The sequence below is a fragment of the Schistocerca piceifrons genome, chromosome 4, assembly GCF_021461385.2.
Source record: "Schistocerca piceifrons isolate TAMUIC-IGC-003096 chromosome 4, iqSchPice1.1, whole genome shotgun sequence".
Lineage (NCBI taxonomy): Eukaryota > Metazoa > Arthropoda > Insecta > Orthoptera > Acrididae > Schistocerca > Schistocerca piceifrons.
The window spans coordinates 473482462-473505732 of record NC_060141.1 but is presented as its reverse complement, the minus strand read 5'-3'; the positions used below and the strand labels follow the sequence as shown (position 1 = coordinate 473505732).

The window sequence follows — 23271 nt, the reverse complement described above, 5'->3', positions numbered from 1 at the left end:
GGCTGACTGAATATAACATTCAGATAGCATTAACGGTCAGTCTTCTCGCAAAATTTTTGTTATTTTTATGTAATTAAAGCTTAAAAATAATTAAATATCAAGATTTGATCACGTGATCGAAAACACTCTGTTATTGGATGATGCTCTGGTGATCATAGACTAGGAGTAAGACGAAGCTATAAGTGCATTATAGGAGCTTTAGCCGAAGTTACGAGGTTATTACGCACTTTTTCTGCAAAGAGTTTACCTATTTAGCGATGGAAAATGCAATTTCAACTTTTAAGTAACAATGAAAAGCAATTTTGTGAACACTGATAGCAGAAGCCTTGCGAAAGGTGATGCGTTTATGCTCCACCCATTTAGAGTGGTGATATGTGCAACGACAGACATTCTTTTCCCTGCTCCCTGCAACATTATTAAACTCGTTCATAAGTAAGGAATTGTAGAACTTTTGCAAATAGATCCGTATATTACAACTACATTGTCGACTATCAGTCATGAGCTAAGGCCAAGCACAATAAAATTATTCTTGGCAAAACTTCGTACTGATTTTCTATCCAGAAGATCCTCAGCAGAGAACCTGTTTAAAACTGGCGTTCGGGGGAGCAACGGATGAGGCATCCGACTGCAGAAACTCGTGTAGCAGTTGATTCGATTTTTGATGTATTATATATAGCTTCAGTCTGTATTCAGGTGCTTTCTGGCAGACAGAGTAAAATATGTGAGAACACCATTCTGAATCAAATATAGTTGTATTAAGGATGCAAAATGCATGTCTAAATAATCAGGCAATGAATTATTCAAGAAATCTGTATAGTCCTGTCCGGTAAGTCTCCGTGGAAGAACATCGGGTTCCAACAAGCAATCGTCAACAATGACTGTCCAGGTGTTAATGGAGAACCTCTTTTGGTGAGACGATTGTATAGTTGCCTGGGGATTTGTATGAGCCTACGCATGCTGCTTATGCAACTTACGAATTCCGTCTCTTGTCAACGTCACTTCATCTGTGAATAAAAAACCAGCTGCAAAGCTCTTCGTCAAAGCAAATTTCTGTAGGAACCAGGTAGAATGATATTCTTAGAGGATGATCTCCAGGACACAAGGCTTGTCAACGCTGCAGACAGTGTGGATACGGCATGTTTTCACGCAAACATCTCCAGATTGTCACCTGCAGCACATTTCTCTCCCACCGCTGCCTGGTGGACGCGTGAAACTCACGTATTCACAGAGGGGGAGGGGGGGGCGAGGAATTCCTTCAAATGTCTTTCGATCCGGCAATCTGCGCAATGGGCAGTGCCCATGGTACAAGTGACGTGCCTCCAATGCATTGCTATCCAGTAAACCGTACATATAATGCATGGTCACGAGCTCTTGGTTGGTGTACATTTCCATCATGGGCACAGGCCATTACAAACCATCCCATACACACATTTGCTATTGGCTATAGAGACATTTAACATTCCTAATACTTATGTGCCACTTGAGAGCAGACTGCACACCATAATTACTAACCACAAATATCCCCACTGCTACGAATTTCACTGGCGCTCACTGTACCCCATCTGCACATGCTGAAAGATATTCAGGCCCATATCAAGTTGATTCTCAACTTGATTAGTGGTGTAACACTTGTAACCATCGTCATATACTTTCATCTGGCAAACAGCACTCATCAACGTGCACTGCACAACAGTTACACGCTCGAATAACTGGGTAACTTTGCGTTTTCGGACCCACGTTGATATAGCCTTTTGATACAGTTTTTTTTCTTCTTATTATATGAGGAATTCATTCCCAGAATTTTGCTGCTGAGTTTTGAAATACCCTGTGTACATAATTTCGGTACTGCAACTGTTCATTTTCGCTTCCATTGTGGAATATGTGTTGGCCAGTAAGGATAACTGTTCATCTATGCACAGTTCCATGAAACAGTGTGAGTGTCAAATGCTACAGTGAAATCAATATCTAACATTTTGGTAACTTCATTATTCTGGATTTAAGAAAGTCTTCAGGGTATAAGACTCACGATAATGTAAAATGATTCAAAATTTTGGCCACTTCTATAGATGGCTGAAACTCTGAAGAGCTATTGACAGTAACAATCGGCATCGAAACCTACTTTCAAGTTTGTTTATGAGTTATTCAGAGGATTCTTTGCAAATGGTCTTTTTGGTAAGATAGGAAAATTTTTAAGGAAAATGAATTACAGCTGTACAAAAATCTCTTGTTACCGCGTAGTTACTGTTATGTGTTGTGTAGCCATTATCATATGATGTTACGATCTGATTTGATCCCACTATCTGTCCAAGTAAATGAGCCCATAAGGTGTTTCGCAAGAAACAAGTTTCTGTTTGCAGGATTATAAGTGTTCTAAATACTGCGTTTTACTGAAACAAATATACACTGTGAATTAATCGGCAATGAACAGCGACACTTGTACAGAGCAAGTCCAGCCACTACTGCATAATCATTTCCCTAACAGAATACTGTAGCAAGCAATTATTACTGAGACTGCCATATGTAAATTGATGAACTTATTTGGGTGCTGATACACATGTTTAATTACAAAGTGCTTTATTGAAAAGCATTAAAAACTAAATTAGAATTTAATTGTTAGTTAAGAATAATAGTTCGTATATTGACAACCAGTGACATGAAAACACTCATATTCTTGTTCATATGTAACCAAGGTTTTACAAACTTCATCAGTCCTTTTCATAATTTTATTTTAACACTGTTATATATTCTCACAAATGCAAAGAAAAAAAAATTGGGAGTGATGATATAGCAGTGTGGAGATAAGTTATGAAGTTTCGTTTTAGGGAGCATTGTCACTTCAGTTTTAATTCAGTAAGACATGTTGACCAAGTAGATTTTATTTGTAGTTGCAACAATGACAATGATTATATTTTTGTAGCGATGCAACATTACCGAGATTTGAAAATAATGTCATATGGTTTTGGTGTAAGAGTAAAGCCCTCAAGAGCAGAGAAATTCAGGTCAGTACCATCAGCTGGAAGAAGTTGAAATTTTTGCAAGATTCCGGTAAATATCTGAAATAAACAACATTTTGCCATATCCTGTCCCAAACACCGACGACGACCTGAAAGACAAATCGAAGCTGTCAGATATTGATCACAAATTACGTTATCATTACTCATCACATTATCAATAACTCACCAAGACCAAATGGTAAGAACGCATCATCCTCTCTAAACTGCCTAGTTTCAGTAATGAAACGCTCTGGTCGATACACTTCGGGATCACCCCAGTGGTCTTTATCCATATGCAGTGCCCAGATATTTACCAGGACAACTGTATTCTGCATAAAAACACAACAGTTGTTTTAAGTTAACATCTGATTAAAGTTAGAAAGTAATATAAACTTATATTTTAAGTACACAGTATAGATGGCAGTGTTACATTTGTTGATATTATTTTTCAGGCTATAAGTAACGGTATATCTGAAATGTTTTGAATTTAGAAATTTTTATCTATAAAATACATGACATGGGAAATAACACCCAAAGGATTAATCACTACTCACAGATTTTGAGATGTGGTATGATAGAACTTATGCTGCAGTTGAAATGATGCAAAAGAAACGTTCTATTTACACTCTTAACATGTCCAGAAAAGTGTTATAATAACGTTTTAATAAGTCTACATTTCATAAACACCTCCTGGAAGGTCACCTTGCCGGAACCTCATAAATAAGTATTAGGCCATTTGCTGACAAACTGCTATGCTACTCTGGGTTATGGGCAGCCATTACTAATGCACACTTACGGCCTGCCTCTAGGAAACCATACTATGCAAATTTGCAACGCTAACGTTACTTTGAATTGGAATGTGTGGCAGAGTCCTGATATACAATCAAAAGATGGTGGGGCATTTCTTACATCATACTACGGTGTTCTCTCTTCTTGTGGTATATGACTACTTTTTTGCCACGAGAAAGTTCTACCTGCAGCCGAAAAGGCAAACTGTGGCAGATGCTGCATCCATGCCTAGCAAGTGTAAGACATTGAGTGAATCGTGGTCTGTTAACATTCGAAGCATCCTTGCCTGCACATAGACTAAAATAATTGCTGACAACTGTGCTAACCAACAACTAGAATCTTTCCCACCAGCTATCAGTTCTCAGAGGAGAATCAGTTAATAACAGCTGATACCAGCACTGATACCATTGGCTTCCTAAACCAATCGTCTGTAGCTTATAGCAATACTTTTCTGAAATGCTTGTTGGAATACAGCAAATACAATCTGCTTATAGTGGGAAAGATTGTGGTGCATGTTTAACTTAGATTTTGAGAACTGGAAGGAATAAACAAAGATGCAACAATACAATAGGCATTTATGGTATCCACACAATTTCTTGTAATCTTTTATTCTTTTGACTTCTATATCTGGAATAGTTTTTCTCTGATTTTATAAGTACAGTGTATTCTCATATATTTTATGCGACTGAAAGTTACATACGTTCCCTGACGAACCATGAGTCTTGTTGTAGTGGGAAGGCTTGGAGCTGTAAAGGTACAGCAAGAGCTACAAGACGATTTTAACCAAACAATCAATAGTTTAGATCGATGTTATTTTTATAACAGATTATTAATGTCTGAGAAAAAACTACCGTTTTGATCTTTACCTACCAAAGACTGGAAATGATTCATACTATTCTAGCAGTGGGCAAACAGTGTTAAGTTTTTTGGAATTGTCTTAGATTTCCATTTAATTTGGATCCCTCCTATAGAAAAGAAACGAGCCTGAGGCTGTAAAATGAAAACAGCTGAAAGGATCGAAATGTCTTTGCCTGCAGATGAAGGTGCTGAGGTCTCAAATTTGGCACTAGAGGGACAGTGGTGCACACCCATGTGACCACAGAGTAGCACGTGCGAATGTCGACTGTCCACTGCACTCAGTCATGCTGGAAATAGTGAAGTGGGAGCTTCAAAAGAAGAGACAAGGGGTGTAGTGCTTTCCTAATAGCGGAAGATATTCGGGGAACATAAATTCATCAAAGAACGGTACAAGTGTATGGAGAGCAAAGCATGTCCATTGCAAGGGTCAAGGTGTGGTATGAGCTGTACATGGAAAGATCTCACTGGCCAATGATGCACAGTCTGGAGTGCCACACCACATCGAGACTCATTGTCCAGCAGGTGACTAGTTAATGGTATAGTCTGCATTGTTCCTGGGTTTCCTCCATCCACTATGAAGTAATCGATGATGGCTTGCATTAGTGCCAGATTTTCTGCCTCCTCCTCCTCTCCCACATCTCTAGTGTCACAGTTCAATTGGCCTACACATAAAATGGCGGGAAATTACAAAATCAAGGATGGTGATCTTGGGAATCCGAGCACAGCCCAATGACGTCACAATTCAAGATGAAGGACGAGGGAACATGGGTGCAGTCAATACGGTGGACCTGATGGAAATGGGCATAGGCTGCATGATTGCCAGATTTGCTCCTTCTCCCTCTGACATCATGAATGAAGTCTTGCATTGTTGCCAGATTTCCTACACATCCTTCTCCCCTTTCTGATGTAGCCCAGTTGCTCTATGTATAAAATGGTGGGAAATGCAAAATAGCCCAATTGTGCCACAGGTTTTCCTCCACCCCTCTGAGACCATTGCTAAGAGTGCAATTGTCCTAAGTGTAAAAATGTAATATGGGACTTTGTCCTATTGGAGTGAAATTCCAAAAAGTCAAGATGGCTTTCTCAGATGGCAGTCCTAGGAATAGTAACACAGACCTATGATGTCAAGATCCAAGATGGCGATCCAAGAACTACAAGGAATGCAGGTGCAGCCTGGATGGTTGTCGGGTTTCCCCAGCCCTGTGACGTCAGAATTCAATCTCGTGGACTTGAGAGATTTGGATGTAAGCTACGTGGTTCGAAGGTAACTTGCGCTAACAAGGGATACTTCCCATCGCACCCCCCCCCCCCCCCTCCCTTAGATTTAGTAGTAAGAGGGCTGGTGGACAGACCGTCAAAAACGGAACGCAGATCAAGCATGAAAACAGGAAGAAGATGTACTGAACTGTGGAAAAAGCAAAATAGAAACAGTAAACGGACCAAGTGCAAGAAGTGTAACACAGAGCGGTCTGCAATAGCCACGGCGTCATGGTCGAGTGGTTACAGTGGTGAACTGGAAAGCTCCCTCGACCTAATTTTTTTCCCGCTGTTCGCTGTACTCAAATTTGTCTCTGTGCCACAAGAGAGGTGTAATGAACGGATCTATAATGAAAGTTGATTCGGCACTGCTTTCTATTAGCAGTTGAAAGGAAGTGGCTTTCGAACGGGAACTGCAGACGTTTGATGACAAGGCGACAATTCAACCGAATCCTCCACCAGAAAACACGTGTGACGTGTCATAAACGGCATTACTAACAGTACGTGCGTCTTATGGCAGGAATCTATTATCGACGCTCCTATTTTGTACGCCTGGTGAGTTAGTGAGATATGCCTCCTTGCCAGATTTAGATGTTCGTGTGAATGTGAATGTGATCACTCCTAAGGACGTGATGAAAACATAATAGCTTGTCACATCAGCTGCAACAAATGAACGCAACAGTTTCACAATCACACAGTTCCTCAGTGCTCCGTCAAAACATATCTTTTTAATGTTTTTGAAGTTGCATCCCGTTCTGGAAGTTTTGACTCATGAAATCATTTGTTGTAACATAGTTCACACCCGTCTACTTGTATTCATTTCTGTGAGGCGTTTACGTGGTATCTCGCCTGCTCTCACTGTTCATCACATTTACTTGCGACGGTAATGTATTCTTACCACTTCACTCACATTCTATGAACAATGTATAACATGACAACTGCCAAGACTACTGAAAGAGAACAAACATTTCGATGACTGGATGGAGAGTTCATAATATTGTGAAAAAAAAAATGAAAATAAATGGCCCGCTGGAGTTTCGAATACGGTTCCTTCCCTTTGTAGTCCACTACCGTGACCACTATTTTTTTTTTCATTCTGTTCATCATTGTTCGTTGTATTTGGTCGTAGTGGAGGCACATGACATCCGTTGAAGTTCGTTGTTGATCCCATCACTCAGTTTTTTATTACAGAAACCAACTATCTCCCTGACCGATTACGCTGAGCTATCGTACCGGCTAGGTATCACTGGTTTTCCTTAACTTCCTGATGTCACACTCCATTTGTATTGTTTGAACAACTGAGATCTTGAGTTTAGAACACCACAGTCCACTTTCCCTATGTTTAAAGTAGTGGGGTATTCAAAAATATACTTATCCTAAATTTGAAATGGTAAAAAATTAAAGAAAATTTACTTGTCTTATGTTTAAAATGGGGTGGAATTCAGATATCGCTGGTGCAACCCGCACGCTTATCAAGCAGTTTTAACTGTTTTTCAAGCATTTGCCACTTGAACCGGTCCGCTTGCAGAATCTGCACTGCTAAGTCCACCAGGTGCCTCGTCTGCACAGTGCTGATGCATCTCATGCCGAGCACAGATATTTTCCTCACGAAGCAGATTAAGCTACTTGACAGAGAACCTGGCTCGTTATACAGGCGCCACATGATGAGATGTGGTGCATTGGCTGCTATAGTATGGAATAGGAAAGGTGTTCTGCACTATGAGCAGTGTGAAGGCTTGTAGGGCACCTATGTAGATTCGATCTGAGACAGAAGCTTTTAGTGACACTGAGACGAACGAACCTAACATCAGAAGTCACAGCACATAAAGAAGACAACTATGTCAGATGTTGAAATATCGTGGGCAAAGCGGAATCGTTTGTATAGAAACCCGAAAACGTACAACCAGTCAACCACATTGAGAAAAAGTTAAAAAATCCCGTCGCCCACGCCATCATCATGAACGCATTATCGAAACAGAGAAAGGTTTGTGAACCCGAGAGAAGTGTGGAAGTTAGGGGATTGACTTGGAACACATGATCATTTCACTTGTTTAGCCATGCTCTCGAGTACTGTGCTTACGTATTTAGATGGTGGTACACCTTTGGAATTTCTGGAACTCTAGAGAGTGATACTTGTACACAGTGCTCACGGACTGCAAACACGCTTTTGGTTTTAACCATCGTCTACCGCAAGCTGTCATCTTGTCTTCTGTCGCATTTCGTTACAGATTGTACTTACAAAGACCATTACCAAAAGGCACATTTCTGACCAGTGTGATGATAGCGAACATTTTGAATTGCGCAGGACAACAGTGTTTGATGTCTGAACTCAACAGTATGCTGCTGATTTTGTACTAATATCACGAACAGAACACTTCTCTCTCGCAGTATCTGCCAAGAAAACGTGGGCATAGTGGTGAGAGAATCTCACCAAATCCAGTCACTGACTCAAAATCGCTACGGATATGAAACTAAACAGCTTGGTTATGTCCAGACTGCTTGCAAGTCTACCGGATGTGATAGAGAAGATGGTTTTAGGAGTTTGGTACAGCTTTTTCGCAATAGGGCATTCCCTGAAATTCATCTATATATAACTGCAACACACAGTCAACGTAGCGGATAGCAGGAATGTCATGACCGCAGGTATTAGACTATCGTTATGATGAACTATATACACCCTCAAACCAATGTAGCACTATTCGATCTTTGAACCACAGGCACCGACCTGCTGGAAGTATAGAGCATACATAAAGCGAATTTTACTGTTTCTCCTATACAACTATAATGATATTGTGTATCTGTAAATAGATTCAAATGGTTCAAATGGCTCTGAGCACTATGGGACTTAACATCTGAGGTCATCAGTCCCCTAGAATTTAGAACTACGTAAAACTAACTAACCTAAGGACATCACACACATCCATGCCCGAGGCAGGATTCGAATCAGCGACCGTAGCAGTCGCGTGGTTCCGGACTGAAGCGCCTAGAACCGCTCGGCCACCACGGCCGGCTGTAAATAGAGAACTCTAAAAAACAACGCTATTATCACCACGAAGGGAGGCGGAATTTGAAGACGGGCCCTAAAAGTATTCTGTCATATTGCTCGTAAGCTTATTAGTGTGACAGATTCCAACGTCAACAGGTAAGTAACTTGAATTTTCAGTTTGGTGTCTAAATCAAAGAATTTAACGTTGGAAAGTTTTACCAGCGCTCTGTATCCAAACTAAAGCAATCATAGTCCATATTTCAGGTTTTCTAAGTTCACAGTTTGTAGCTTAGCAGAAGTAGCGTGAAAGTCTCATACTTACAAGTATTCCAGGCACTTCTAGACGTGACACAGTAGCATTTTTATCAGCATCAGTCCTGCCCTGGCGCAAACTACTGTGGGATGACGAAAGTTATGGGATACTGTCTAAATCAAGTCGGATCTCTTTTTGCCCGGCGAAGTGTAGCAACGCCACGTGACATGGACTCAACAAGTCGTTGGAAGCCCCTGCAGAAGTACTGAGCCACTCGTAATTGCGAAAGTGCTGTATGTGAAGGATTTTGTGCACGAACTGATCTCTCGATTATGTTCCATACATGTTCGATGGGATTCATCTCTGGCGGTCTGGGTGGGTAAATCTTTGTCCAGAATGTTCTTCAAACCATTCACGAACAGTTGCGGCACAGTGACATGGTGCATTGTCATCCAAAAAAGCTCAATCGTTTGGAACATGAAGTCAATGAATGGCTGCAAATGGTCTCTAAGTAGCTATCATAACGCGGACCTACTCCATTCCATGCTAATACAGCCCAAACCATTATGGAGCCACCATCAACTTGCACAGAGCCTTGTTGTCAACTGGCGTCCAAGGCTTTGTGGGGAGTGTGGCGTACTCGAACACTACCAAACTAAAATCGGGACTCATCTGATCAGACCACGGTTTTATAGTCATCTAAGCTCCAACCGATATGGTCACGAGCAATGAAGACGCGCTGTGGGCGATGTCGTTATGTTAGGAAAGTCACTCGCGTCGATCGTGTTCTGCCACAGCCCATTAGCGCCAAGTTTTGCCGCACTGCCCTAAGGGATACTTCTGTCGTATGTGTCAGATAGATTTCTACGGTTATTTCACGCACTGTTGCTTGTCTGTTAGCACTGATAACTCTAAGCAAACTCCGCCGCTCTCGGTCGTCAAGTGGAAGCCGTCGGCCACTGCATTGCCCATGCTGAGCGGTAACCCCTTAAATTTGGTAGTCTCAGTACACTCTTGACACTGTGGAACTCGGAATACTGATTTCCCTAACGATACCGCAAACGAAGTGTCCCATGCGTCTAACGCCAACTACCATTACGCGTTCAAAGTTTGTTAAATCCCATCACGCGACCATAATCACGTCTTCACGTCGGAAACCTTTCCACATGAATCACCTGAGCACAAATAACAGCTCTGCCAATGCACTGCCCTTTTATACACTGAAGAGCCAAAGAAACTGGTACACCTACCTAATAGCATCAAGAACCCCTCGAGCACACAGAAGTGCGGCAAGACGACGTGGCAAGGGCTCGACTAATGTCTGAAGTAATGCTGGAGGGAATTGACACCATGAATCCTGCATAGCTGTCTGCGGAAAAAGCAATTTAGCATGTATCTATATGACTTCTCCAACTAGTGCAAAATTTCTTCGCGGCAAACTGCAATTGTTGTTGTTGTGGTCTTCAGTCCAGAGACTGGTTTGATGCAGCTCTCCATACTACTCTATCCTGTGCAAGCTTCTTCATCTTCGAGTAACCACTGCAGCCTATCCTTCTGAATCTCTTTAGTGTATTCATGCCTGGATTCATTTTACGATATTTACCCTCCGCTCTTCCCTCTAATACTAAATCGATGATTCCTTGATGCCTCAGAATATGTCCTTCCCAACCGATACCTTCTTCTAGTCAAGTTGTGCCACAGATTCCTCTTCTCCCCAGTTCTATCCAGTACCTTCTCATTAGTTACGTGATGTACCCACCTAATCTTCAGAATTCTTCTATAGCGCCACATTTCGAAAGCTTCTATTCTCTTCTTGTCTAAACTAATTATCGTCCATATTTCACTTCCGTACATGGCTACACTCCATACAAATACTTTCAGAAACGACTTCCTGGCACTTAAATCTATATTTGATGTTAACAAATTTCTCTTCTTAAGAAACGCTTTCCTTGCCATTGCTTGTCTACATTTTATAGGTATCCTCTCTACTTCGACCATCATCTGTTATCTTGCTCCCCAAACAGAAAAACTCATCTACTACTTTAAGTGTCACATTTCCTAATCTAATTCCCTCATCACCCGATTTAATTCGACTACATTCCATTATCCTCGTTTTGATTTTGTTGATGTTCATCTTATATCCTCCTTTCAAGACACTGTCCATTCCGTTCAACTGCTCTTCCAGGCCCTTTGCTGTCTCTGACAGAATTGCAATGTCGTCGGTGAACCTCAAAGTTTTTATTTCCTCTCCATGGATTTTAATTCCTACTCCGAATTTTTCTTTTGTTTCGATTACTGCTTGCTCAATAAACGGCTTGAATAACATCGGAGTTAGGCTACAACCCTGTCTTACTTCCATCTCAACCACTGCTTCCCTTTCGTGCCCCTCGACTCTTATAACTGCCATGTGGTTTCGGTACAAATAGTAAATAGCCTTCCGCTCACTATATTTTACCTCTGCCACCTTCAGAATATGAAAGAGAGTATTCCAGTCAACATTGTCAAAGGCTTTCTCTAAGTCTACAAATGCTAGAAATGTAGGTTTGCCTTTCCTTTATCTTCTAAGATAAGTCGTAGGGTCAGTATTGCCTCACGTGTTCCAACATCTCTACGGAACTAATCTTACACGAGGTCGGCTTCCACCAGTTTTTCCATTCGTTTGTAAAGAATTCGTGTTGTATTTTGCAGCCGTAATTTATTAAACTGATAGTTCGGTAATTTCCACACCTGTCAACACTTGCTTTCTTTGCGATTGGAATTATGATATTCTTCTTGAAGTCTGAGGGTATTTCCCCTGTCTCATACATCTTGTTCATTAGATGGTAGAGTTTTATCAGGGCTGGCTCTCCCAAGGCTGTCAGTAGTTCTAATGGAATGTTGTCTACTCCCAGGGCCTTGTTTCAACAGGTCTTTCAGTGCTCTTTCACACTCTTCACGTAGTATCATATCTCCCATTTCATCTTCATCTACGTCCTCTTCCATTTCCATAATATTACCTACAAGTTCATCGCCCTTGTATAGACCCTCTATAGACTGCTCCCAGCTTTCTGTTTTCCCTTCTTTGCTTAGAACTGGTTTCCCATCTGAGTTCTTGATATTCATACAGCAATTAAGAAATCATCTTTCACGCCCCACAAGATCGTGTCAGTATTCCTCCTCCTTCCAAGCCAACAACATGTTGGTTTTTACCATACTGAACATCACTGTGTTATCATTTATCACTTTAAAAGTGACCATTAAATATTTTCACGAAGTCAGCTAACCCTGCACATTCTGTGTGAAAGGAAATTTTGGCTTCAGTATTAAAATATCCATTGATATCTCTAAATAGCCAGCAAAAACCACAAAATATTTGTATTTATACGTAGATTGCTTTTCCTGCACAATGTTTAGTGGAAAGACCAACAAAATTGTCGGCAACGCTACCCGCTTATGGGAGACTCACTTTGACAGTAGATGAGGAACACGTGACTGCAGCAGCCGTTCATTCTAAAATAAATAGAGAAATTGAAATTTAAAGAAAGAAAAAAGTCAAAAAGTACATGGTAACACTAAATGGATACGCTGCAACCGATGTACGTAGCGTTTTATTACGTTAAGTCATTACGGAGAAACTTCAAAAATGTACACTGGAGAGCCAAAGAAACTAGCACACCTGCCTAATATCGTGTAGAGGCTCCACGAGCTCGCAGAAGTGCCTCAACAAGACGTGGCATGAACTCGACTAATGTCTGAAGTGGTGCTGGAGGGAACTGGCACCATGAATCCTGTAGGGCTATCCATAAATCCGTAAGAGTGCGAAGGGGTGGAGATCTCTTCTGAACAACACCTTGCAAGGCATGCCAGATATGCTCAATAACGTTCATATCTGGGAAGTTTGGTAGCCAGCGGAAGTGTTTAAACTCAGAGGAGTGTTCCTGGAGCCACTCTGTAGCGACTCTGGACGTAGGGGGTGTCACATTGTCTGGCTGGAATTGCCCAAGTCCGACGGAAGCACAATATACATGAATGGATGCAGGTGGTCAGACAGGATGCTTACGTACGTGCCAGCAGTCAGAGTGGTATCCAGACGTATCAGGGGTCTCGTATAACTCCAACTGCACGCGCCCTACACCATTACAGAGCCTCCACCAGCTTGAACAGTCCCCTGCTGACATGCAGGGTCCATGAATTCATGAGGTTGTCTCCATATCCGTATACGTCCATCCGCTCGATACAATTTGAAACGAGTCTCGTCCGACCAGGCAACATGTTTCCAGTCATCAACAGTCCAATGTCGGTGTTGACGGACTCAGGTGAGACGTGAACTTCGTGTGGTGCAGTCATCAAGAGTACGCGAGTGGGCCTTCGGCTCCGAAAGCCCATATCGATGATGTTTCGTTGAATGGTTCGCACGCTGACACTTGTTGGTGGCCCAGCACTGAAATTTGCAGCAATTTGCGGAAGGTTTGCATTTATGTCACATTGAACGATTCTCTGCAGCCGTCGTTAGTCTCTTGAAGGATCTTTTTCCAACCTCAGCGATGTCGGAGATCAGATGTTTTACCGGATTCCTGATATTCACGGTACACTCGCGAAATGGTCATAAAGGAAAATCGCCACTTCATCGTTACGTCGGAGGTGTCCCATCGCTCGTGCATCGACTATAACACCATGTTCAAACTCACTTGATAACCTGCCCTTGTTACAGCAGAACCGATCTAAAAACTGAACCAGTCACTTGTCTTATATCGACGTTGCCGACCGCGCCGTTGTCTGCCTGTTTACATATCTCTGTATTTGTATACGCATGCCTATACCAGTTTCTCTAGCGCTTCAGTGTACCTTGTGTACGCGATACCATCGTCATCTGTATATGTGCACATCGTTGTACTATGACGTTTGTCAGCTCAATGTAGATGATGAGTGACTAGTGTTATAAGTTTACGATCGAAGAAGATGCGCAGATTCGTGGTCCGTATGCATCGAGGGGTATGTATTGTGAGACGTGTATATTTCTATTGCCTATTGTCAAACCACAATTTATGAAAGATGTTTATATTTTATTAATATGATTAAGTAGGAATAATTAATATTTGTCATTTTGGAAATAATTGTGGAAGCGGGGAATGCCTGCACCAAAGTATTGTTGGAGGGACAGACCGCACATTGATATAATTTTAAAAAGTGCGGGAGATACCGCGTATGGATACATTTTAAGAAAAGAGTGGGAAAGACCGCGCATTGATACATTTTGTAATGGTAGCAGGGATTGTCTGCACCAGAAAGTGTTGTTGGCGGGAGAGACCGCACTTTAGCGTTCCTAGGAAGTCAGTAGTAAGCGAGATATGAAGCGAGTCGGTAGCAGGTGTGAAGAGAAGTTGAGAGGAGCGGTGAGCCCGCCAGCCACTAGCTATGATTTACAAGAGATTATAAACGGATGTACAGAGACATCAGCTAACTATTATCATGAGAGGAACTAATATTATTGAATTTTTTTTTTTTTTTTTTTTTTTTTGAGAAACCAAGACTACTGAATGTGTGTTTGCGCAATGCTAGTTGTTAAGATTATTGTGAAAAGTAAGTGCCATTTGAACGTTTGTAAAATCATTTCATTACCAACAGTAAATATTTGAAGAATCGTTTTCAGAACATAATTAATTTTTGCCAGCAATATTGCATTACTGATTATAATCCATCCCAAAAACCATCAACTTAAAACTTTGCAAAATTTTATTGTTGTCAAGAAAAAGTATAACTATGAATTACGCAACTGCAGTCAAATTAATTAAAGAATAACGTCAGCTTTGCTATTACGGAATAAAGTCAGCTTTGGTAACAAATACAGCCACTTATTATGATAGTCCACCAGCAGTTAATAGAGTGTAGTAAAACAGAGTAAGTATATTCATGTCGCATTTCGATGTAGCAGTTCATGGCGATCCAGCAACAATAAAGAAGGTAAGGAACAGTTTTGGGTTATTGTAGGTAACTACTGAGGGCCACGACGACAACAAATTCTATGTTTCGTCGAAATAATCAGCAAATCACTTTTAATAAGCAGCATTTAAATCTGTATGCGAAGATTGGCCTTATTATTATTGAGAAAGAGAATTAATTTCAAAGGGAAGATTTCATTTGTTATTATTAAGGAAGAGATAGAAATCCTAAGGGAAGGTTTCATAGGTTATTGTAGAAGGGAAGGTTGCGTAACAAAAGAGATAAAGATGAGACGGGAAGGTTTCACTTGGCGACATCGAAGCAGTAAGACTCTTTAGTGAATCTACTGTGAAAATGAATATACTGACTCTGACAATTGTATGAATAAGCTGGTGTTAAGTGGCGCAACGCTTATACTAAAGTGTATACCTTTAATTCACAGCTCATCGGCAATTCTGTTTGCTCTATTGATTCTGCATTGAAAAGTGTTTGTTCAGTGTTGAATCCGCTTTGAACAGTGATATATTTTGTTGCGTGTGCTAATTATAGATAATGTCCCGCAGAATAATTACTCGTTCTCAAAATGATAAAAGTGTAGAAAATACTGACGAGAAATTCTTTTCAGGAATAGACAGAAATAATACGTGTGAAAAACCCGGTAGTGAAACGTTAGGTGAACAGACTTTCGAGAGTAGTAATAATATGGAATATTTTGACTAACAGTCAACTTCAGAAATGCCAACTGGTAATGAGACATTAGTGCAAAATAATTTGCTTTTAAATACAACAGACGCTACACAGCCACAAATTACGCGAAGCAGACATAATAGTTTCAGTGACGAAACCACTATAATGCAGTCAAACAGTGTGACTCCATTACGTGCCGAAACAGATTCAAACGGTATACAGCTACACAATCTGCGTAGGAGATACAAAAGTTTTATTGGTGAAAATTCCGAAACAACGGAAGAAGTGACACGATTACAGTCATCTGAGGATGTTCAAATGAACACAGATGTACAACCTTTAACAACGAATACAAATACACACAGAAGTCAATCCGAAACGGATCCAATAATGGCATTTTTGTTACAAATGAGACAAGACATGAATCAAAACTTTAACAGAAGGGCACAAGAATCAGCAGACCTAAAAAACGAAATCAAGGCAGGACGCGCACACACAGATCAGAAATTATACAAAATGTACCAAACTCTAAATCACGAAATCAAAGTAGAAATTCAAGTAGTCTCAGAAAAATGTTCACAAAACGCTCACATTGATGGACGTTCTAACAATCATACAGAAAACTGTTTCACACGTCACCGCAAACTGGTGCGATCGCAGGATAAAGAACGAAAAGAACTATTACAAACAATTACTAAACAGCTAAAGCACGACAAAAAGAAAGTGTGTGCTCAGGGAAAAACTTACGTAGACAATCACATACACTCGATTTCGGAAGAAATCGAAACAGTTAAGGAGACAAATATTCAAATACAAGAGAGGCTCACGGAAATCCAATCACACACAATTGAGGCGAAAATTTCTACAGACACTGAAATACAGAATATTAGGGATAAATTAACAGAAGAAGTTCTGACACCAACTGACAAAATAGAACACATAGAAATCAATCAAGACTCAGAAAATTTGAAAGCAGATTTTAAGAAAGTAACCAAAAGTAATCGTAAATTACGAAACGAACTGACAGAAAAGATCAACGAATTCATTACAAGAATAGACCTGTTAGATACTAACAATGACAGTAAATCAGATGATACTACACCAGATTTCTAATAGTAAAGATACGCAAATTACAAATGTGCAACAACAATCGCAGACCTAGAATCACATAATAATTTGTTAATCAGAAAATCAATTCTTAACAGCAAGGGATAGCTGACACACAAGAAACAGCTGCAAAAAATCAATTCCAACAGAAGAGTAGGGATCTTAATCAGGCAGAAAGACACATAAATTCATATGCACAACATTACGAAAATAATTACGCACAAAGACATGACAATTTCGACCACAAGCATTTCCTTACAATGAGAAAGTTTAAATCATTTAAAAACGACAGGACACAAATACATTCGCTAGGCTGGATCCAACAATTCAATGCGGCACTCCAACCGTCGTGGCCAGTTCAACATTATTAGTTTTCTTGAAGGGGAACCAGCGAGAAGAATGCGACCAATTGCTAGACAGTGTCTTTCAATAGAAGCATTCCAGGAAGTATTTCTAGCAGCATATTGGTCAGATACTACACAGAGTAGCAGTAAAGATCGGCTAATTAGTCTGCCAAATTTCGAGAATTCTACTTTCCCAACAATCATACAATTTTTCGAGTATGTGGTTGAACAGAACCAATATCTCAATGAGCCACACAGTCAATCCTCATTAATACAGCTGTGTATTTCAAAACTCCCCAGAGCATTAAAAGTGTCATTATTAACAGGCCAGCAAAAGGACAGTGTGTACGCATTTAGAAACATCCTGCAATTGCTGGAGATACACCTGGCAGATTATGCGTTTGTTACTAAGAACTTTTCACGACAGCGCAAACCAGACAAACAATGCTAATTTTGAGCAAACAGGATTTGGCAATAACAATCGTAATAAACGCTTTCACAGCGAAATCGAAAATTTTAATCCAGAATACACACAGGGATTTAACGAATAGCAGTATAATAACAATGTACATTACAATTCAAGACAGCAAAAAAGCCATCCAAATAACACGACACATATACGACAGGAAATGCCGAACCGGTCAAACTCATGACTCATCGCCCAGATAAGGCGCCAGGGGCAAGCCATTATACGTGTCAGCCGCAAAATACACAAAACGAACAAAGACAGCCTTTTCAGAGAAACACGCGTGCCTCGCCGTATAACCACAGCTATAACGACAGAAGGAGAGAAAACGAACACCGACCGCAAAGGACATTCTACAGTGATAATTTTCATAGAAATTCAAACAGTGCACAACAGCAAGCTATCGTATGAATGTACCAGACACAAGATCTCATCCGGCACCTATCGCTAATAATCAAAACGGTAGAACAGTACAGCTCATAGAAAACACACAACATTCCCCGACAGGAAATGAAATGTCAGAATATTTATGACTAGAGATAGTCTGTGATGAATCTCTAAATGACGACACTATGGATAAGGACAGAGAAAAGATAACGATAGAGAATGCCATTACATTCGACGACGTGCGAGACACATTGTTACACGAAAAACCGGTCATACAGAAAACTATATGCCACCCAATAATCCAGATAAATTTAAAGTCACAAAATATTATATCAATAATTCATTCAGGCTCACAAATGTGCGTAATTAACGAAGACACATTTAACAGATGCAATAGCAATAATGGTTACCCAGTATTCCCGTTAAACAAAACTAAAGTTAAGGGAGCATTTCCAGGAAAAAGCATTGAAGTCAAAAGACAGACACAATTAACGTTTGTTTTCACAGGGCAAACTTTCCACAGCAATTGTTGGATAGTTCCACATTTAACAACTGATATAATATTAGGAATGAATTTTCTCGTACACTACGACGCAAAGATTGACTTTAAATCGCCATACCTAACATTACAGAACGAAGACAGTGAAGTGATAGTGAGATTTCAAAACATAGTATCCTCAGAAGAACAAAATATGCACAGGATCGAGATTATTGCAGATTCTAAAGATAACGATTGTTAATTCACACTATACACGAATACACATAATAACGACATGGCAGAGGAACAGGAGTATAATGTATTAGAGATAATTACACGCAAGGTTGGAGACAGTGTAGTAAAAGACGACACAGAATGCACAGAATTAGAAAATATTCTAGTGCAACATAAAACAGTTTTTAACAATGTTCCAGGAACGATGACAGGATTTATGTACGAATTTCAGGTAAAACCACACGAGACTTTCAAAGCAAAACACTATCCAATCCTGAATATACACACAGAAGCAGTTAAGAAAGAGTTGAGAGCAATGATTGATCAGGGTATAATTGAACCAGCAGCAAGCCAATATATAAATCCATTACACATCGTTGAAAATAAGGATGGATCACTCCGTTTACTTTTAGATTCAGGTTAATAAAACAATCATTACAGAAACTGACCGACCACAGACATTAGAAGAGTTACTGCAAAAGTTTCATGGCACCTCCATATATACCACCCTCGATCTCAAATCAGGATTTTCGCAAATCCAGTTGCATCCAAATTGCCGAAAGTATACAGCGTTCCTTTGCTTTGGTGAATGTTACCAATTTTGTAAACTTCCGTTTGGACTAACGATTTCGTCTGCAGCCTTTATACGAGGCATGAATACAATTCTCCCACAGCATCTTAAAAACAAAATTACTACATATGTAGGTGACATTCTAATCGCAGCAGAAAACTGGGAACAGCTCAACTACACTCTCCAACAATTACTGAATACATTCGAGCAGAACGGTGTAACTATAAACCTCCGTAAATCTGAATTTGAAAAAGCCTCAATAAAATTTTTAGGTCGTATCATTTCACAAACAGGTATTGCACCAGGCTCCGACAAAATTGCAAACATTGAAAGATATCGACATGCCAACAAACAAGAAGGAACTTCGGAGCTTTTTAGGCCTTATTAATTATTTTAGAAAATTCATTCATTATAAAGCATTAGACACACCCTTGCTATACCAGCTCACAAGTAAAAACACAATTTGGTCATGGAATGAAGACGTTGAAGCTGAATTCGAGAATTTGAAAGAAGCGTTACACAGGGCACCTTTGTTATCACATCCTGACCCAACACAAAACTTTTCCATTGCAACAGACAGTTCAACTACAGCACTAGGAGTACATATTTTCCAGGAAGTAGAGGAGGAAGGTAAGACAATCGTTAAACATATTGCGTTTGCAAGCTGGATACTTTCTCCAGCAGAGCGCAATTATTCTGTAACAGAATTAGAGACGCTATGCGTAGTATGTGCATTTAAGAGATTCCGCCATTATCTGTATGGAAGACACGCCACAGTATATACCGATCACCAAGCAATCCAGTTTTTATTATCAGCAAAACTTACGCATGATAGATTAAGCCGTTGGAAATTATATCTACAAGAGTTCGACTTTACTATTTTACACATTCCAGGTACGCAGAATATTGTTGCCGACGCACTATCGGGATCTATACACCATAAACAATTAGAAAAAGAAAATACCATCTGCCACAACAACCATAGTATTATGTATATCAAACAAGTAGCTTTCGAAAACTTTATATCATCAGCATTACAGGACATAGAGAGAGAACAGCAGAAAGATGAAACACTAAAAGAGATTGTAACGCTTTGGCGAGGCAAGAGCAACGCAAAAATCAGACATAATTACACTATACATCAAAATATTCTGTTTATTCGCTCATACCCAGACGGCAACAATTGGCTTTTATGCATTCCAGCAGGGATCAGAAACAAATTGATATGGTATACGCACCTAAGCTATGCACATTACGGAGCTAGGAAGTGTTTTCTAATTCTTCGACAAAATTGTCACTCACATCAACATTGTGGAAAAACACATTCGCAAAGTTATAGCATCCTGCAAGATATGTCAGAAAGCTAAATCATCAACAGTGTCACCTATTCCACCACTGTACCCCATAATACCGGTTAAGTTAGACACATGTCAGCAGTAGATCTTTTCGGTCAAATCCCCAGAACAAGTAAAGGTTATAGTTATATTCTAGTAGTCATAGGACTGACATCCAAATTTGTAACATTTTCTCCACTAAGGAAAGCAACAGCTAGAACAGTATCAAGAGCATTTGTAAGAGATTTTCTATCAGTAGTAGGACATATACAGAAGGTTATTTCAGATAACGGACCGCAGTTTAGGTCAGGCATATGGAAACAGATGTTAGAGAGTAAGAACATAACACCAACACACATATCAAGATATCACAGTTCTTCTAACCCGTCAGAAAGAATAATGAAAGAGATCGGGAAACTATGTAGAATTTATTGCCACAGAAAGCATATAACATGGGACGAATACATTTCACAGTTTCAGGAAGTAATAAATGCAATACCTAATGAGTCAACGGTGCTCTCACCAACTGTAATATTGACGAATATACACCCACTGAATAAACTTACTGAAATGATTACTTTTCCAAAGAAGCGTAGACTTCGTCATTGTAAGATAATAGATATGGCACTAGCGAACATTAAATGAGTTGCAGATCGTCGGAAGAGACAGCAGAAGCAGGTAAGTAGATTACACATAAAGGGAAGAACCGATGCAAAAAATTTGAACTTCTATATGCAGGACCGTACAGAATTCGAAATATTCCGCACGCTAATGTAGTACACATTGAGACACGCAGAACAAAAAAATCGAGAGGAAACCATCATATGTCAAACATGAAGAAATTCTTAAAATAGAAAAACCTTCTTACAGGGATACATATAGACAGAGCACAACAATGAGCTTTTTGACACATTCCAGCAAGCCCGAACACAGTTATTGTCCAAATGTATTTGCATCATTCACGACCTGTGAAGTAATATAACAGTATCTTTATGTAATTATTTATATGAGCACCAGATTATGATTTATTTGCAGGAAATGTATCTGCTAAAGTCACAGAAAGTGATATAGTTTGTATAAAGGTACCTGTCTATTTTATTTAAAATGTTTAAATTCCACTTACAGGAATATTTGTTTATGTTATTGACTGTCACGTAATGTTGTATGTACTGTAGGCTGAATTCACTACAGATTAAAAATGTGTTTTGTATGTAATTGTTTAAAACTATAAACTTTTTGTACAGTCACACAGGGTGAAATATTTTGTCCTTTTAAAAGTAAAATAAGAATATGGTAAAGATAATTTATATGAGCACAGAGGAAATAGATGATGTAAAATGTGGTAATAACGGTATCAACCACATCCGTGAACCTTTTGACAAAATGCTTATACCTGTACCTTAATTCCTGTGCATCCCCATGGTTATGGAGCACAAACAAAGTGAATAGTGAACCTACGATGTTTTCTATGTGGTGTCGGCATACCAAGATACACACCACAGTCATGATGTACGTCAGTAGGTGCTTGCATACCAAGATGCACACCATCACTACTAATGGACAATTGGGGTTGGAACTCGTACCTGATGTAGCTGGGGCAACTCAGGCAATTCGACAGTTAACTTAGCGTTTGGATACACTAAAACTATGGATCAACGAGACGACAGAATCACATGACGAAACCTGGTGTTGTGCTATGTGAGGGAAAGAAACGGACTTTTGAGAGAATTCACAGACAGTTGCCAGTGCTTTGACCATGCTACCCAATTCCTTTTTTTTCCTTCCTTGAATATGGTACTAATAGATGCAAATTTTACCAGTGAAACAAATTTATAATGAAAGATAAACGATGTTCTGATTTTTTACCGTTCATTACTATTAGAGATATCAATAGCTTTTACTACCTGATGGACACTTCCAACTTACTGACTCATATTATTTGTATATTTTGATGTATTATCTTTTGAATATTCTCTTTGTTAGACTTAGGAAAACAAATTCTTAACACACTATATGTATGTGCTTTACTGAAAGAAATATTCTATCATTGACTTACTTATTACTACACATATTTCTATAATCCAATTTTCCCATTACGTCAAGCCCAAATGACTTAACGACGTAGGAAAATTTTAAGGAAACCCAGTGGAGGGTTATGTAAGACGCGTATGTTTCTATTGTCTATTGTCAAACCACAATTTATGAAAGATGTTTATATTTCATTAGTAGGATTAAGTAGGAATAATTAATATTTGTCATTTTGGAAATAATTGTGGTAGCAGGGAATGTCTGCACCAAAGTATTGTTGGCGGGAGAGACCGCACAATGATATAATTTTAAAAAGGGCGGGAGATACCTCGTATGGATACATTTTCAGAAAAGAGTGGGAAAGACCGCGCATTGATACATTTTGTAATGATAGCAGGGATTGTCTGCACCAGAAAGTATTGTTGGCGGGAGGGACAGCACTTTAGCGTTCGTAGGAAGTAAGTAGCAAGCGAGATGTGAAGCGAGTCGGTAGCAGGTCTGAAGCAACAGGTTGAGAGGAGTGGTGTGCCTGCCAGCCACCAGCTATGATTTACAAGAGATTATAAACGGGTGTATAGAG

General features: G+C 39.7%; 1 protein-coding gene across 1 annotated transcript in view; it reads right to left on the bottom strand.

Moving 5' to 3' along the window:
* Positions 1-3009: 3009 nt before the first annotated feature.
* Positions 3010-23271, bottom strand: part of LOC124795925 (methyl farnesoate epoxidase-like) — a 143387-nt gene continuing 123125 nt past the window's right edge. Inside the window, exon 7 of the mRNA XM_047260005.1 lies at positions 3010-3103. Within this exon, the coding sequence (XP_047115961.1) occupies positions 3010-3103 (94 nt within the window). The remainder of the gene's footprint in view (positions 3104-23271) is intronic.